Source organism: Dipteris shenzhenensis, chromosome 33 (genome assembly GCF_047967505.1).
Source record: "Dipteris shenzhenensis isolate YYH24624 ecotype China chromosome 33, Dip_SZ_1.0, whole genome shotgun sequence".
Taxonomy (NCBI): domain Eukaryota; kingdom Viridiplantae; phylum Streptophyta; class Polypodiopsida; order Gleicheniales; family Dipteridaceae; genus Dipteris; species Dipteris shenzhenensis.
In genome coordinates, this window is record NC_141628.1 from 16972751 (window position 1) to 16992147 (window position 19397).

Sequence of the window (19397 nt, forward strand, 5' to 3'; positions counted from 1 at the left end):
TCATTGACATGCTTCTAACATTACTATGACTCTCTCATGTGGAAAGACATATCTTTGAAGAATCATGTCCTCACCTTTTCTCTAAAGATGTCATGCAAATATATTTTTCCAAGATTTGATTGCAATCCTTTACCTTTTGTTGAAAGTATTTCAATGGGTCAAAAGTATCTCTCCAAACCAGATTCTACATTTGAAGATTCACAAAATCTAGAGAAAGACACTAGTCAAATGGTTCCAATACATGGGTTTCAGGCAATTTTAAGAATCAAAGTAGAACAGATGGCAGGGTTAATGAAGATACCTTGGTCAAAATCTGCTTGTGGTGGGTTTGCTCAAAAATTTCAAAGAGGTGTGTAACATTTTCTCAAATAGATGAGGGAGTTATGAGGCACACCAATGACCACATTAATCCCTAGTCATGAATACTAATGGTTCAGGATGGAGCTATGTTAAAAAGAAGTGTAAAGGCGAGGCTAACACTTCAATGCTTGAGCTTAAACTCTATCAAAATCCTATTGGCCTCCTTTGTTTCGCCATCAATTTCCTCCCTTAATGCACCATGGCGCGAATCATCTCGGAAGAACTCTCCACCAATGTGTTCCCTCGCTTACTCAAGGAGGTTGGCATCCTATTCTAAGGGTCAAATGTTGATCTCTTATTGAAATTTTGACTACGCCTTCACCAAAATGGCACACATCAGTGGCTTGGTGAGGTTCTATCTCAATTGGGAAAAGGAAATTTATTGGTTTGCATGCATTTTGGGAGTCACCCAAAGTGGCTTCTCAATTAGAAATTTCAATAAGGCAACACAGAAATCTCACCATTAGGTCCCCATCGAGTACATGTAGCTTGTTCCCAACATTAGTGACTTGGATAGGATAGTTTAATAGGCAAGTGTAAATGAGCTTAAATAGTGACACATTTTCCATTGTAATCTCATCACCTTCATAAAGTGTCAAAGAATAGTATATGTGCACTTGAAGTCTATCCAAGCTGCACTAGCAGTGGAACAACATAGGTTGACAATAGAGGTGCATACTCTCACTACTGCAGCAAAGTGCTACACAAAGCTAAATGTAGTATGCATCGGGAAAGCAAAGAATATTGGGATCATATTGTGTTCGGAGCTATATAAAAATATTTGTCACAACCATTGACACTTTATAGGACTCAATAGATTTCAGAAGCAAGGGCCTTCAAACTAAAAGAATTAGAAAAACTTGTCATAGCAAACTAGTATTGAATTTAGCCAAACTCTCCAAAGAGTGAGCATTGTTGAGGTCAAGCAAGATAACTAGGATTATTGATGGGTAGATCAATACGAGCCCCCTATTCCTCCTCCCCTAGTATCGAAGCAAAGGTGGCTTAGCCAAAGAAGATCTATAGACAAAACTTCCTCAAACCCACCAATGATCAAAAGAGAATTTCTTTCTCTGCCATAGTTTGAAGAGAACATTAGATCACCTCCCACGTCCAAGCAAGAGAATGTCCCTATGTCTCCAATGTCCAAGCCTCCACAAGCTTCAGAGCAGCATAAAGAGTTTGATCAAGAATCTTGCATTCCCACAAAGATTCTAATCTCATTACAAAATCCTTTCCCACCTCCAAACATAGAGGTGTGAGTCCCTCCAAAAGACCCCACTATGAAGGAGTATGTGGATGAGGATGAAGAAGGGGAAACAAAAATATACAACCAATCTCATAGTGATTATGATCTCATTACAAAATCCTTTCCCGTTCCGTATATAGAGCTACAAGTCTCTCTAAAAGGCCCCTCTAAAAAGGAGGACATGGATGAGGATGAAGAAGAGGAATCAAGCAAAGACAACCAATCCCGTATAGACTCTAATATCATTTAGAAAATCCTTTCCCATCCCATACATAGACGTGTGAGTCCCTCCAAAAGACCCCCCTAAGGAGGAGGAGATTGGTGAGGATAAATAAGAGTAATCAAGCAAAGATAACCAATCGTATTCTTATAAGGGGCACATAGGCATGCTTTAAGAAATAGATGATGGAAAAAAGATTTGAGAGATATGTTTAACAGTGTAGTATAGCCCAAAAGGCCATTGAAGACTATGTCAAGATGACATGGAGGGCTAGAGGAATGAGGAGACATCAAGCTTGATTGCAACAAGTAGAAACCCAATCCCAACATGCTCAAGTGCAGAAGTGGAAGACAAGATAGTCAAACGCTCCTTATCCAAACATCATATAAACTTGTCCAACAAGTTAGGGAGTCAAGAGAGTAGGAAAGAGAAAAAGCATAGGGTGGGCAACACATTACCAAATCCAAAGTCATCACGACCGTCATCTCTTGCAGTTCCTCTTGCACTCTTAATAGTAGGTCTATCTGTATTTGTGATGCCACCATTACATAGGGACTTGGTCTTTATTTTCCCTAATTTTCAAAGCATTGTAGGGAAAAACCCTTGTTTGAACTTAAAGAAATTTGAAATATATGTTCCATCATGGCAATCATCAAAGAAATGCACAAATGGTGTATTTGGCATGAATGTTCAAAGACGAGACATGCAACTAGTACGTTTGGTTGCAACCTAGTTTGATAGTCTATTGGCAAAACTTTAAGGATCAATTTGAGGCAAAATTAGAAACAATGATAATTATACAATGCTTATCCTCATGATGGCATATGCTAGAGTAGGGATGCGAACTTAGAGTGTAGAGTACTACTCCCACAAGGTTCAAGAATTGGTCCAACAAGTGAATAACTCTTGAGGAAACCATAGTTATTGGCATTTCATCAAAGGTTTGAAGAGACAAATACAAATATTTGTGTAAAGAGAGAATCCATAGACATTGGCACATGCCATTGCTAATGTAATGGATGAACAATGATGATACAATTTAATGATGGAAGTGGGAGAACAACCCAATTAGATTGGGTCTCTTGCACCGATTCTTACATTGATGCCTCTTACTATCATAAATCCTCTAATATCCCAGTGAGATTCGGTTTGTTGCACCAATTCTTATGTCGATGCCTCTAACTATCATAAATCCTCTAATTTAGCACCCTCATGAAACACACCCGATTCCACCTTATGACAATTTGATGAAAGAGGCAAAGGATATTGTCACTAACTTGCATTAGATACTAGATGAAAAGGTTAAATCTTTTGTAGCTTATGTGAATTTATTCAAAAGGCGAACAATATAGTAGACCAAAGAAGTCGACATTCCAAATGAGGGCATTCTATGCCAAGCTTACAAAGTGCACCCCAATGTCAGCTGTGATTATTGTATGAAGCTAAGTCACAAAGAAGAGACCTATAGGAAGAAGCTTTATGATGTAGCTATGAGCCACCATTAATAATTTTTGAAACCATCCGATCCAATGTCAAAAGTCCATGAAATACTTAAACGAAAGACAGCCAAAGGAGAACCTACATTGAATTTGACCCCAATAAGCTTTATGGGATGCAAAACTGTCACCACAACACATAGGTCTTTACCATGGCTAGATCCAAATCTACAAGAATAAATGATAGAGAGCTTTCTTTCAATGAAAAGCTAATGGTAATACTAAGTGGATGCAATGCTGTTACCAAAGAACCTCTTGATGAAAAATAGGATAGTTCAGAGTCGAATGAGAATCCCCCTTTTAATGAAATAGATTATGGAATGCTATTAAAGAAAGAGATGTCCCAAAGTTCTATGTAGATGTAAAGAGAAAAGGTAGTCGTTTTGTCTACAGAAGGATACCCTTGCCCAACTTCAGCCATATGACATCACCCAAGACTTAGCTAAACTACTTGTATCATTGTCAATGCTTAAAGCTATGATGTTGTCCACATACATATGTCAAACAGTGAGGGCAATTGGTCAAAGGAGCATAGTATCAAAGGTAACCACAATTGTCTTGATGACTATAAAACAAAACAGCTTCAAATTTGTGTTGAAATCGAGGTTCAAACCACAGGGGATGTGGTAGTAGATGGCGGTTTTGCAATGAATGTAATGAATTTTGAGACTTAGGAAAACCTAGGTCTCCAAATTTCTTTATGGCTAACAATTTGAGCATCATTCCGAAAGGAACGTTGCACCAAGTTCTAGTATGAGTCTTAGTAGTCATAATGATGTAGAACTTCATGTTGTTTGAATGGAAAGAGGTCAAACACAGTATTCAATATTTCTAGGGAGACCATGTCCAACAACCAAATTGGTATCCCCATGGGAAATTTGATTTTAGGATGAGGCAAGAACAAAATAGCCATCGATGCCTATCTTGATAATTAGGTCTGACTGCCAAATCTACATTCCCATGGGCAATTTGATTTTAGGGCAAGGCAAGAACAAAATAATCATCGATGCCTATCTTGAATCTCCACTCTCAAAATTAGTGAAATTGCACAAGATGGACTATACCTTAACTACAAATGATGACTCTAAATTGACGAGCGAATTCAGGTTAGGAGATGTATATCAAATCTTTCCTAATGAAGTGGAAGAGATGATTTTTTATACCCTTGACAACAAGGAGCCAAGAGTAAGAGAGGCTAATGTGAGAACCATCAACTTGGAAAGTCATAAGGGGGTCAAGAACATCCAAATAGGATCACACCCTCAATTTCAATCTGCAAAGATAGCTCATACACTTGTGTGGAGATTTGGCCAATGTGTTCACATGGACTTACCAAAATCTTAAGGGAGTCCACCCATCAATAGTTGTTCATAGTACTTCACTAAGACCTAGTGCAAAGCCAGCTTATCAGTATCAAACACTAGAAGAAAAGCTTCAACCAATATATTATGCTAAGATAATGAAGCTATTAGAAGTTGGCCTCATTTCTCTTGTCCAATTGTCTAAATAGTGTTTGCCTATTGTGGTAGTTGTTCCCAAGAGGTTCCCAAGAAGAGATTTAGGGAGTTGAACAACTACTACATCATTTTAGGGAGCTGAACAACAACTTCAGGACAATGATGTGGCCTTAAATCTTGAGCCCAATACAATGGTAGCTATGGTGCTAGAGCCACAACCTCTAGAGCCAATGATGGATGGAGGTCATGGGCATTTAAAGTTTTTAGCAACAATTGAGGAAATCCATAAACAAGGAAGAACATCAATGGGGGATACATAGTAAATGCAATAGGGGATACCACAGTGGTGGAGCCTCATCTAGAGATTGATCCAATTTGTGGCCCTTTTAGACTAGGCCAATGCTTGGTGTGCAATCATTCCATTTTTTTCCTTGTTGGTACATTTTATTCGATAGAACTACTACATCATTTTAAAATTTTGCTTGTTGATACATTTTATTCAATACAACTACTACATCATTTCAATTTTTTTTGCTTATTGTTGGTATATTTCATTCAACACAAATACTACATTAAGTATAATTGGTATAGTTGGTACAGGGCTGCGAAGGCCCGGAGATAGAGAGTGTAGAGGTTAGAAGATCGATTTGCGAGACATGGGGAGGACTCAAAACAAGGACAGATACTACTAAAGGAATGCAAAGAAGGGGGTCTTAGATAGGAAAAGATGATCGAAGCCCAACAGACTTAGATATAAGTCAGGGAATGGTGTGGGTAGGAAAGGGTGACCGAGCCAATCATGACATGCCAGAAGTCTCAGGAAAAAAACATGCATAGGAGGTCTTGGACAAGCTAATCATCAAGGACTCGGTGATCACGAACAATAAGATAATCATGCAGAAGGTTGCTTCACATTTCCAACACATTTTGGGCTCTCTAGAGGTATTAACCACAGAGAAGATTAGAGTGAGGGATAGATGCAGCTCAGCCAAAACCAGAATAGTCTCTTCATTTGATTCCCTTTATCTAGAAAGGTACCTAACCTTAGAAGAATTCAAAGAGGCAGTAGATAATAAGGCCAAGGGGAAAACTCTAAGGGAAGATCGCTTGCCGATAGAATTCTACCAAACCTTTTGGAGCTTTGTGGGACCCTACCTGTTGTTATTGTGAAAGGATCCCTTGAAAGGGGCTTTCTTGACTTTGAGGGGTGCAGAGAGAAGACGTCAAGCCATGCTTAATACCTACTCTATAAGATCTTTGCAAAAGCACTGGTGTTGAGACTTAAGCTGGAAATGTAGAGCTGGATTAGGGAGGAACATAAATGCTTCATCAAAGGCCGACACGTATTGGAGGTAATTAGACTCTAAGGGAAGGGCTATAATTTGCAAAGGCAAAAGGGGAAGACATTTGCTTCTTAAAGTTTGATTTTGATAAGGCCTATGATAGAAGGAAATAGGGGTTCATTCAGAATTCACTCTCAGATATGGGCACAGGGCCAAGGTTCCAAAAGTTCATAGAGATTCTTCTGACACAAGCCAAAGCCAAGGTTGAAATTAATGGCCAAACCTCTAAAGCCTCCTCTCTGGAAAAGTCAATTAGGCAGAGCTGTCCTCTATCACCTCTTCTTTTTGCAATAGGAGCAGATGCTTTGGGCTGGCTTATACAGGGAGCAGTAGACAAGGGTAGGATCAAGGGCATTTAGCTCCTACCAAGTGGGTGAAAAATCATGAGTCAACAATTTTCAGATGATACCAACCTCACCCCCCAGAATGATACAGAGTTAGTACGGTAGTTATCCAGTGTTTGGACACTTACTACGAGGCTTTTGGCTCAAAGATCAACCTTAGTAAGACATGGATTTTTGGTACAAAGCACCCACCTCCAGACTTACTCCTCGAGAAGGTCTAAAAATGCATATAGGAAGGGGAAGTATTTTGAGTATTAGGCATACCCATGGGGTTTAGATTCTCAAACAAAGATAGATGGGATTGGGTAGTGTAGTAGATTAAAGGAAAGATGGAAAAGTGACAGGGCCTTCAACCCACGCTTACAAGCAGGAAGCTTGTGTTAAAGCAATATATTTACCTGACATTATCTATTTCATATCTTGCTAGTTACCCTCTAGGAAGGCCAAGGTTGATCAAATCAATGTGCTCTTTAGAACCTTTTGTGGGGAGGAGATTTGGATCATAGATAAGTGGTTAAGGTTCAATGGAGATTTTACACTATGCCCAAATAGTTTGGTGAGCTGGGAATAGTAGATAGTGAGAAATCTTCAATAAGTTTCATGGAACAATGGATCTTAAAGGCCCTCCTCAACCCGAATATGACATGGGTCGAGTTGGTTAGGTGGAATATAACCAAGGTCAAACCGACGTGGTGCAAACACTGGAAGTCCTTGCGTAAAGGAGTTGCTATTTTTGGAAATGGACATTTTAGGACTAAGGGGTTGGATCTTTGGAAAGGTATTGGGAAAGCCTGTGAGGACCTTTGACATGCTTTGGTGTGGAAAGGTTTCTCTCAAAGGATAGGCACGTTTTATAGCAAGGACTCGCTTTGGTTCTCAGCAATTTGGAGGGATGCACCAATTAGAGGAGCACTTCATCTTAACAAGAAGGGAATCAGAATATGGCAAGACTTGTGGGACAGGGCTACAAGGATAATCAATCTTTGATACGTGAATACAACGATGTAATTCTCATCCAAGAGAGACTGGATCTTTGGGATAGAGACACCCTCACCTAGATGGGGGGGAGGCTCAACCCTTCCTTTAGAGATTTCACGTGGATAGGTACAAACAAGATCCTCCTTGTACTCGTTCTTCCAGAAGGATAGGAAGAGTTGGTGGCCATTGTCAATAGAAGGTGCAGGGGAGCGATGCACCTAAATGGTGGTTTAATAGATTTGAGAGAATCTAGGGCAAAACCATCCCCAAAACACTAATGTTTACTGTGGTTAAATTTTTCTGAGGCAGTCAGGACAGCCAAAAAAGCTAGATCCATTGGTATTGGGGATGGAAAGTGTTGCAGATGCAAGCAAGCTTTGGAGGATATGTCCCATTTACTCATGAATTGCCCCCTCTCCATGTCCGTTTAGAACTTGGTTTGTAACTAGGTGTTTGATTTCCCTTTTAACTATGCTTATCTCCTTCTAGGGATTATTCAAATAGGTAAAGGAGAACTGGGTGGAAATTTGTAGTCAACCCCTTTGGTGTATTTGGTTTCAAAGATGTTCTAATCTCTTTTGAAATGAGTTTGATCATGCATGCTAAGTATACAGACTTAGAACGTGAACATCTTGCACAAGCTTTCCAACTAGCTTCACGAGTGTCTAGAAAAAGAAGTGGCAATGGACAACACCCAGGACAATATGATAGCCCAAACTTTGAATCTACTATCTAAGTTATTCTCGACAAAACAAGAGCTGAAAAGCGGTCTGATGATGAGCAAACCAAGAAGAACCAAGAACGAACCCATGCTAGCCCAAGGAGACAGAGCGTGGGAGGAATCTTCAAGCTAGGCGGGGTGGACTCTGGACAGCCAGAGCCAAGAAAACACCAATCAAGTATAAGAGACAAGGTCATCACAGGTAGGTGCAGAAAGAAGCGGCTACTCAGAAAGAAAGCACAGCTAAAGATAGGAGCGAAGGCATATCAACACCTCAACCAATTATTAGAATAGAAGCTATTTGCCCGGGCGCCAAAGTCACACATCCAACCCTTCCAATTGTTGCACAAGATGCCAAGCTAGGTATTCTCATCAGTGTGGTGTATCACCCCTAGCTCCATTACAAGAAGGAGCAATAATGACAGGACTCTTGATATCTTACGAGTTGTCATGATACTTAGTGCTCTATTATGATGTTGCCTCACCTGTTGTCATCCATTATGTTGCTATTGGTTAATCTCCCCTATATTGGATGTTAATGGGCATAGTGTTACCTTGTAAAAACCGTACTTGAAGTAATATAATCAACTCTCTCTTCTCTAGAAACTCTATGATAGCATGTTCAAAGTATTAGAGATATTGTCCGTCTTCCAGTATGTGAGACCAACATGTTTTTAAAGCAATCTCTTTTTAAAATAATTAGATAATGAAACATTATGATAACATATAGAAAACTTGTATAGAGATGTTATTCATCTTGCAATATGTGGAATTTATATTTATAAATGAAGCATGTGAAATATACCATTTTCAAACATTATTGAGATGAATAAATTAGTCATATTTGCATATGCATTACTGTTTTTTTTGGATGAAATGAAAATAGTATTACTTAATGTCTAAGTTATAGTGATTGGGTTTACACATTTACATGTGCATGGGTCGTCTCCAATCTGGAAGGTATTAAGAATCTATACTAGTGACTTTATTGGAGAAAATGGCTTCAAAGACATTTTTTAATCAAATGTTTATGAAAATGTATGAAAAAAAATGTCTCCATATAAAGTCACCGTCAATAGGCATTCCAAAAGATTAAAATAGAATTTGTGTATCAAGTGGGTCAAAGCTATAAAAATTCAATGTCCTAACTACAAAGATAAGAAGCAACCATGAATCAATGTGTATATGTATTATAAATGGTCGAATTCCAAAGAAAGAAAAAAGATTTGCTAAATAAACACTGAAAAAATACACTGCATTGTATGAAATAGCAAAACTAAAATTCCTTGAGAAAATATATGTAGACTATATATGATTACATTAAATGTTCCCTCTTTCATGCTCATAGATAGCCATAGCTTTTCATATACATGCATGGGTTGGTGTGCTTTCATTTTGGAGTGTGAAGTATATGAATAGGAAAAAAGGATCTCAAGTACATGGGACCATCTAAAGTTTATCCATTGATCCAAAAGTTCATAAGTGTGAAATTTAGTGGTCTTTGAATGCTAAGATACGGGAAATTTTGGGTTTTTGCAAAAATGATACAAGTTCTTAGTTCTTAAAGAAAAAAGCTGAAACAAGAATTGCATAATGATTCCGTTTCAAGTGTAGTACTATTCTTAGCCTTTGATTTACAATATGTGCCTCGTGAGCTTCTTGGATTTATCACTCTAAAAATTAATCTAATCATATTGCAATACTCAAGACTTATGAGTTGCTCAATATTGTCATTGACTTATCCATGTAGCACAAAGGTAGGTCCCCGGATTCTTGGAAATCCCTTTTATCCATTAACTAATATGGGGCACTTTAAAAGATAGATAAAGGGGGAGTAAAGTACATGCTATTACATAAATTAATGTTGTTATTTTACAAATATATAACTTCATTTATGCCAAGGATGCAAAAAACACTTAAATATCTATACTTCTTTGATAGCCAAAGCAATTCTTAGTATAATATTGCCAATAAATTTTAAGAAATTTGAATATAACAAAAAATATCATACTTTATATGACAAGCTACAATGCTACAAAAGTGTGAAAATGTAATTAACAAAAGACCATACATGTCAATATGTCTTAATGGATAACTAAAGACCTTACAATACTCAAGAAATCGATAGAAGGGGTATTAATGGTGTGTTATACTTTATGGCTTTTGGATTGTACAATTAGGATCATCGTATATATGATCCATGGTTAGACATTACTTGTGTTTGTGCATGAAGAAGAATGGGTCAAATTTTTAATGGCTTACCAAACCCTTACATGCATCCATGCATGCATGCACACATACATACATACATATGGTGTGTGTGTGTGTGTGTGTGCATGTGTGTGTGTGCGTGAGAGAGAGAGAGAGAGAGAGAGAGAGAGAGAGTTCATACATGAAGGTATACTGGATGATTTCATGGATGTAGAAATCCACTATTTGATTTGATTAGCTTTATATGTTAATATTATTGAAGCACTATAGCTAAAGTGTTTGAGTCATCATGGTTTCTAGCTATTGTAAGGATGATGGTAGGTTATGTCTCTCTCTTTGGCTTAAAAATTAAACTGTACTGCATTCAACATTCTTACTTCTCTTGAATGCATTTCTTTTGATTTATTGTTGGTGCATGGTCCACCTCAATATTTTATGTATTACAATAAAAATTGGAAATTTTTTATAGGGATTTTGGGAATATTGCTACTTTTCTATGCTATTAACGGTAAACACTTATGCTATTGGAGGCAATATCACTCTTTCACATCAACATATTTCATATGATGCTCTCTTTGTTGAAATCTAATATTCCAATTGTTACTGGTGGTGGGTGTGCATGAATTGATAGCACTTCTTTTCTCTTCTAAATTGAGCACTTTTATCATTGCAATGTTTGAATTTGTTTTGCCATGTACCATAAGTACAAGGAGTCTTGCAATGAGAGAGGGACGGATGCTTTTGTACATTAAATGTAGGTTTAGAGGGAAAGGTGGTATGCACATGCCATATAAGAGACAAGGTTGAGGCCATGGCGCTTGAGAGATATCAATATGCAAAGAGACAAAAGAGTGTAAAGATGGCAATGCATAAATTCACCAAAACTAGCAAATTATGTGCTAGGGCTACCTAACAAAAGGAAAGTACTACTTGAAGAGAGATAATACTAGATGCCTTACATCCCCTCAACCACCCACTTTCCATTCTTATTGAATTCAATTTGTGATTTTGCAAAGCATGGGAGATATTAAAGCTCTCGTGGCTTTTTGTTCTTTGATACACACACAAACACATAGATTATTGTGCCTTAGAATATGTATGATATGGGAAGTGATAGGAAACAATATGAATTTAAAAAGTTATCTTCAAGTATCTTTATAGGAAAATAAAAAGACAATCTTAAAAGGAATTTCTTAACAATGCTAACTATCTCTCAATTTGATGTTCCTCGTTATTATAAATAGGCAATTGGATAAGTTGTTTGTCAATACCTACAGAGTCTATGCCCTACTTTCGAGCCCTTCTTGTCCATATAGCTGTGTGGTTTTCCAAGTGATTTGGTTGTTGTGAATCGTTATTTCTTACTCTCTTATAGTCTTTTAAAGAATGGAATCTCTCAAGAAACGCTCTAACTTTTCATTAAGAGTGTTGCTACATAATTCCCACTTTTAACAAAGTCTCAATAAAACACTTAGATAGTGCCTTGCTAGAAGCCAAAATAGCAACACGTGCTTTAACAACACATTTCCTACTCATAAATTAAGTGGCAAAAAGAAAGGACATACTAACTACTTTTTGGTGACATATTTCCCTTTAGGGGGAATGTGCTTAAAGGGTGTTTATTGACTACCCCACTATGAACATGCCCATGGATCATAAACATGCAAGATTGCCTGGCCGTGTCCAACCCACAACCTAGGTGCATTTAATGTACCATGGGCAGGCATGGACGAATGTAGTCTGAGTGTTTACACATTAGGGTTGAAGCACAAGTCTTTTAAAAAAATAGCGAACGAGTGTCCAAGTTAAGGTTGGCCACATGAAAATTGGTTGCAGACTGGTTCCATGCCTAAAATTGTAAATACCCATGTCGATGTTTGGAGCCCAAATGCACACTTTATTTTTATGGGATTAGCCGCCCGTCTAAATGATGGGCACCAACACCAACTGCTTCGAATTGTGACTGTTTTGTGTGGTAGGATCTTGAGCTGAAGAGTAGCCACCATAGGGCCTGGGTTCACACCACATGGCGCTCCGGTCCATGAAGGCCGCCCGCCAACTCCTCCAATCGATACATGATCGCCCTATTCCATCTCCTTCAAGTGCTACACGGATCACACGTTGGTGGTAGCCTAGCCTCAAAGATAGCCTTAAATAGCCAGGTAATCACCGTCTTGGAGGGGATACTTCTCTACTAGCTCGGGACATATGGATTAATAAATTACTCTTGAGATTTTTCCAATGGTCTATTTGTGTGAAACGCTCAACCATTCTTTGTGATGACTCAATGAGGCAGATTTGGTGAAGGGCTAAAGATGGCCGAGAAGGGGAAGAGGGTACTTCTTACTCTTACAAGGCAATTTTTTTTTCACTCGACAATGACCATCCTCTAATTTTATTTCCTCCTCCATGGGCAGGCGGGTGGCTCTAATTCTATGGTTGTCCTCTAATTCTATGTCCTCCTCCATGGGCAGGCAGTTGACAACCATTCTTTAATTCTATGGTTGTCCCCTAATTCTATTTCCTCCTCCATGGACAGGTGGGTGGCTCTAATTCTATGGTTGTCCTCTAATTCTCTGTCGTCCTCCATGGGCAGGCCGGAGACGACCATCCTCTAATTCTTTGGTTGTCCTCTAATTCTATTTCCTCCTCCATGGGCAGACGGTAATTCTATGGTTGTCCTCTAATTCTATTTCCTCCTCCATGGGCAGGCGGGGTGATCGAGCACGATTTTCGAGGGAGGCAAGGAGACCCCAAGGCTACCTGAGTGTGGCTTTTGTTTCTTGCACGTTTAAGCTTTTGAGCCCTTGACTTGCTCCTTCCTTCTGAGAATCCAAGTCTTCTCCCATCATGAAACGCCTCAAGCCTCTCCCCCTCCTTGGCCTCGACACCATCCGCATCGATGAGGAGCCCCCCGATTTGGAAATCGTCCCGCACCACCGCAATTCTACCTCCCTCGATTCCTCCTTTGTCGAGAATTTCTCCGCCTTGACCGATTATGACCTTGACGATGAGCTCTCTAAGTATCAGACCCTCGTACTCACGATGAAGATGCCTGATGGCAACGCCAAGCTCAGGCTTCACCTGGAGAAACTTGAGCACGAGAAAGCTCGCAGACAGTCGCTGCAGCAGGTTGGTTTTCCGACGAGCTCATGACACCATTTGTTTTTTACATGGGATTGCACTCTTGTTACTTGTTTATGGTGTTCTTATGAGGTAGGAGTAGTTGTCCACCTGAATTTTGTTCACTTGAAGTTGTTTATGGTGTTCTTATGAGGTAAGACTAGTTGTCCGCCTGAATTTGCCCACTTGAAGTTGTTTATGGTGTTCTTATGAGGTAAAACTAGTTGTCCACCTAAAGGTGCCTTTTTTCTTGACGTCTTTGAATGACAAGTCTGGCATTTTTGGTCACCTAAAGTTGCCTTTTTTCTTGACGTCTTTGAATGACAAGTCTGGCATTTGTGGTCAGACAGGAAGCCAGGTGCTTGTGATCGATGACGCTAATGCATCATCTCGTTTGTCCTCGGAGTTCCCATCAACCTTCTTGGAACCAAATGTGACAAAGAGTCAGCTAGGCGTGGATTGTGACGTGATTGCTTCTCAGATCAGACTACCCAGTCAATTCTCGGATGAAGACTGTAGTCTGCTATCACCTGAATCTAACAATGGCGAGTCCATGTCCAAGTCATGTTTACGAGCTGATGGCAAAGGGAATCAAATGGACGACCCTGATCTCGATGAAAGTTCCCCTGGTGTCAGGCATGAATTTTGCCATTCATGTCAAAAGATGTTGCCCGATTCAAATAGATCATTTGACGCTAAAAGAAGCCCGATTAAGAGGCTTTGTACCCAATGCAAGTAAGTCTCCTTGATACGTTTCGCCTCGCATATTCATATTGTGGTTGTAATAATATGGATTATACAACATTCCAGAACTATAGACATGATTCCAGGGCAGCCAAAGGAAAAAGTTTCTTCGCATGCCTCATTAAACACATTTCTGTGATTACTATTTTTATTTGTGGCTGTGTTTTGGGGCTTGGGGGGGAGGAGAATTGAATTGAATTGGAAGTCTATGTGTGAAACAACACCTATGTGTGAAACAACACCGTCTGTGAGTGTGAATTTCCTGAGACCAACAAGTCTTTTGTTTGATGAGTACTACTTTCATGTGTGTTTGTGGGAAGAGAGAATTGAATCGAAATGGAAGCTTATCCGAAACTGACAGAAACTATGGACCTAAAGCATTTTACGAGAAGCTGCCATAGGGCCTGCCTTTGAGACTTGGGTTGGAGGATCTAATGCACTAATTGTAAAAAAGCAGAGAGAGAGAGAGAGAGAGATCCATCGTTAATGTTTATGCAAGACCTGGTCTGCCAACATCTGTGATGTACAACGACCGAAGGAGCTCTAAAACACTGCTCATCCCCATATACAAATAGTAGATATAAAACATACTATTAAATGGCAGGATCAAGTCCCCAGCACCTTCTCCAATGTAAGGAAGAGGAGGGACGCAGACTGATGATTTGATTAGTGGCATCAAGGCTTGGGTGGTGTGGGAACAAATGCCCTATGGTGTCTAATTTCTGCTGGAGTTGTAAAATTGAAATCAGAGCATTTAGTAAGGAAATTGTGAGTGCTGGTCACCAAAAGTAAATGCAGCAGTTGGAGAACCCTGTCAATGTCAATGATGAGCCTACTTTTGTCCTACCTACGCATCACAAGATAAATGACAAGTCAGTGTCAATATAGTGTCATGCATATTTATTTAAAATTTGCATTGTTAAAGAGTTGAAACTACCATAAACTCCTTGCGCCGACACCAATTTGGTGTCTTTGCTCTGTGGTTTGGGTCCTTCTGCTCTTTGCAGAGAGGCTTTATGGATAACTCCATCACTCATCCTTATGAGTGAACCACCAACTCTAAGGGAACCATGATGTAGCGAATTCTCTTGTAGTATCTCCTATGGAGTTGGACTGCTATATCGATATTCGAGAGGATGAGGTAGAGATCTTCCCTTTTGTTATGATGGTTCCTGTTGAAAACTGAAAAGGAAGTGAACTTTTGGCTGTGTTTGAAGATGTCTTTCCTGTTGATTTGCTTGAAGAATTACGACCTTCTAGGGAAATAAATCATAGTATACACTTTCTCCTTATACAACTATGTCCTTAAGCTTTGTATTGAGTGTGTTCAGTAGAAGCACAAGAGGTAGCAGAGCTGAGTATGCAAGGAAATGTCAAATTCAGCTCAATAGTGCACCATGGGCTTCTCTGTCATCTTGGTAAAAGAGAAAGATGGGTCTATGTGACTCCCATAGTTGCCAGGGAACGGAATATTTGGGACATTGAACCCCTGGGAATGGGAATACCTTCAGGATCAGGGAATGGGCTCGTCTAGGGAACGCCAAGTCATCATATACGTCATCATAGTAAGCATATCTTCAGTAAATTTCAGTGTAGCATGCTCTCTATTCTGGCTTTTCTTTTGCTTAATATTAGTTAGCTTTGAGAGCTTGCAGTAAGGAATATTGCCCCACCTTTAGCAGGGAATACCTGTCTAGGAATGTTCCCTAGCTAAAGCTGAGCAAAAACACATGTTTTGAAGGGAATGTCTAGGGAATGGCCAGGGAACGTCAGTTCCACAGGCCTGGTATGAGCATTCCGGTGCTACTATGACTCCCTATAGGCTATAGAGGTTTAAATAAACTTATAGTGTAAAGAAAGTTGCTGGTGCCTTGTATCAATGAGCTCCTTGATCGAAGTACCATCTCAATAATTCTCTCTTTTTCACTAGGGTCTTCTCAGGCGGCTCAGGCTCCTTGGAATCAGATTCAGAGTCTTCCATCTTGGTAACGTTCTCCTCTCTTTCTCTTTTTTGGATTAATCTGGGTGCACTTGGGGTTGCAGTTAGAATCTCTGGTACAACGATTTTAGGCTGATAGAAGATGTTGTCCCAACTCACCACCAGTTACTACCTTTCTTGGTCATACAAATCAATCAGCCTTAAACTCTTCGCTATAATCCACGAAGGTACATTTTTTCCTCTTGGGACCAAACGCTGACCCATCTTTTTCCAGCCTGTCCTTCCATTCCAAGAATTTGCGAAAGCATAGGTATTTTTGCATTGCGATACACCCATTTATTCTGTAAAGTCTGCATATGACTTTGTATACATCTGTCTGCATATATGGGAGTGCCTCAACTGTAGCAGAGATGTGTGTTAGAATTATCATTATATTCTAGCAGTGACCAATGTAATGTAATAAGTAGGTTAGGGGCACTTTTCCCTCTTTAGAGGTTTTCCCCCCTAACCACAGTTAGTTCACTAACTACGGTTAGTGAAGGATAAGGTTTTGTCTCTTAGACAAAACCTTTCCCTCTTCTTGTATTCCACACTTCATCTATTGCAAACTTAAATTCAACTCTCTGCTCTCTCATTCTCTCTTTATCTAACATTTGGTATCAGAGCAGCAAGACCCTGCTCCTAGCTCCCTGCTCCTTGCTTGCAAGCTCTTCTTGCTCCTAGCACCCTGCTTGTAGCTCCCGTCCATACAATCTGTATGGACTGATTCCATACAGCCGTACAGCCCACGCTTCAGCTCCCGCTCCCGCTGTTCGTACAGTACCTGCGTCAGCCCGTACATCTGCGCCACTACTCCGTAAAGCGCCGCTAGCATTCCGTACAACATCTGTTGGAGCGCCATACTTTCGCCCGTATTGTCTGCACTCCGTATTGCACCACCGTACATTCGCCGTACAGCCACACGTGCAGAACTACCTGCCATCCGTACAATATCTGCGCTGACTGTCCATACAGTCCTGCTCCGTACTGTGCCAGCCAGCCGTACAGAGCCAGCTCCAGCCGTACAGAGCCGTACAGCTCCAGTCAGCTGCACCATACAGCTGTACGGCTGTTTTCTTGTCACTTGTTCTTGCGGGTGCATTGCGCAGGAAGCTATTGTTTGGCTGTGACTTATAGCAGGTGGGTGGTCAACAGTGACCACATTTGGTGAAATTTGGGGGCTTCCGTTGAATTTTCCCTCTTCTAGTTGCAATTTCTAGTAAGAAATTGGGGCTTTTGCAAGTAGATTGCAATTTGGCAGAAGAAGAGCAATTTTGGAGCTTTGCAGGCTGTTCTGGACTTAGTTTGAGTCACATTTGAGGACTTGGGAATTTTCATTGGCAGTAGAATGTACTCCTTTTGCAGATAAATTGCAAATTGGGGCTTTCAGTCAATATGCCCCTTTTCTAGTTGCAATTTCCTGCAAAAATTTGGGTTTTGTTTTTTGCTTTACACAGCAATTTCTTGCATTTTTGGGGCTTTCAGGCAATCTGCCCTCTTTTGGATGCAATTTCCCTGAAGAAATTGGGGCTTTTGGCATTCTGATGCAATTTGGCAGTGTACAAGCATTTTGGGACTGTTGCAGGTATTTTTGAGTGACATTGGAGAGCATTTGCAGGATAATTGAAGTGCATTCAGAGCCTTTGATAGGCTGTGACAATATTTGTCATTGTGGGCAGATTTTTCTTTGTAGATTTTACTTGTGCATTTTATATCCCAGGAAGGGTCAGTCTGCTGTATTTTTTGAGATTATCTGGTGAAAATGGCTCAGAACAACTCAAATGAGGTGTTCGGGGTTCTCACATAGGAGGATAAGTTGGATGGCACCAACTACTCCTTGTGGAGTTTCATGGTGTGCAATATCTTGGTTGGCAGACATCTTTGGGATTATGTCAATGGAGATGAAGCAAGACCAGGTACAATGACTACACCTGTTACTCCTATAGCTAGAGGCAGGGGTAGAGGTACAAATGCAGCACAGGTGGTTGGAGCAGCCGCTCCAGGAGCTCCCACAGCAGAGCAGAAAAGATGGGACTCTAGAGATGCACAAGCTCTTTCAGTAATTTCTCTTTCTGTCAAGAGGTTCATTATACCTCATATTCGGTCATGCAAGACATCTATGGCAGCTTGGGAGATACTAGAGAGTATGTTTGTAGCAAGAAATGATGCCAGGGTTTTGTTTCTTTCTAGGACATGTTTGCATTTCTTGGTTGAGCAAGAAACAATCTATAGTGGCGACCTCCTCATGTGAAGCTGAGTACAGGGCAGCTTTCACAGCGATAGTTGAATGTGTTTGGCTGCGTCGTTTGTTTGCTGATCTTCATCTTTCATTGGAGGGTGCTTCTCCGATTCTCACTGATAGTCAAAGTGCTATAGCAGTGGCAAAGAATCCTGTGTTTCATGCTCGCACGAAGCACCTTGAGGTTCACTATCACTATGTCAGAGAGAAGTTGCATGCAGGAGAGATCAGTATGACCATGTGTCAACACATGACAATGTTGCAGACATCGTCACCAAAGCACTTCCACGTGAAAAGTTTGAGGCATTTCACAGTGCCCTGAACTTATCTCCTTTTGGTGATTGATCATTTCCTTGTACATGACATTGGCACTGCATGGGGGTGTTAGAATTATTATTATATTCTAGGAGTGACCAATGTAATGTAATAAGTAGGTTAGGGGCACTTTTCCCTCTTTAGAGGTTTTTCCCCCCTAACCACAGTTAGTTCACTAACTACGGTTAGTGAAGGATAAGGTTTCGTCACTTAGACAAAACCTTTCCCTCTTCTTGTATTCCTCACTTCATCTATTGCAAACTTACGTTCAACTCTCTGCTCTCTCATTCTCTCTTTATCTAACAATGTGGCCCTGCATGTGGCTTCCTTCAGGAATGGCTCCTAGTGTTGCTTCCTTCATGCACTCTTGGCAGACTTTTGAGCTGTCTATATTATGTAGGAGTCCATCCACCATGCTGGTTGTTTTCCCTTGTGCAATACACCCATTTATTCTGTAAAGTCTGCATATGACTTTGTATACATCTGTCTGCATATATGGGAGTGCGTCAACTGTAGCAGAGATGTGGCCCTGCATGTGGCTTCCTTCAGGAATGGCTACTAGTGTTGCTCCCTTCATGCAATCCTGGTAGACTTTTGATTATGTAGGAGTCCATCTACC

The 19397-nt window shown here is 40.2% G+C and overlaps 1 protein-coding gene across 3 annotated transcripts in view; it reads left to right on the top strand.

Moving 5' to 3' along the window:
• The first annotated feature begins 13143 nt into the window (after nt 1-13143).
• Nucleotides 13144-19397, top strand: part of LOC147879760 (uncharacterized) — a 45231-nt gene continuing 38977 nt past the window's right edge. For all 3 annotated transcript variants that reach the window (XM_087372140.1, XM_087372141.1, XM_087372142.1), the window contains exons 1-2: nt 13144-13511; nt 13849-14237. In XM_087372140.1, the coding sequence (XP_087228266.1) occupies nt 13230-13511; nt 13849-14237 (671 nt within the window). In that variant the 5' untranslated portion in view covers nt 13144-13229. The remainder of the gene's footprint in view (nt 13512-13848; nt 14238-19397) is intronic.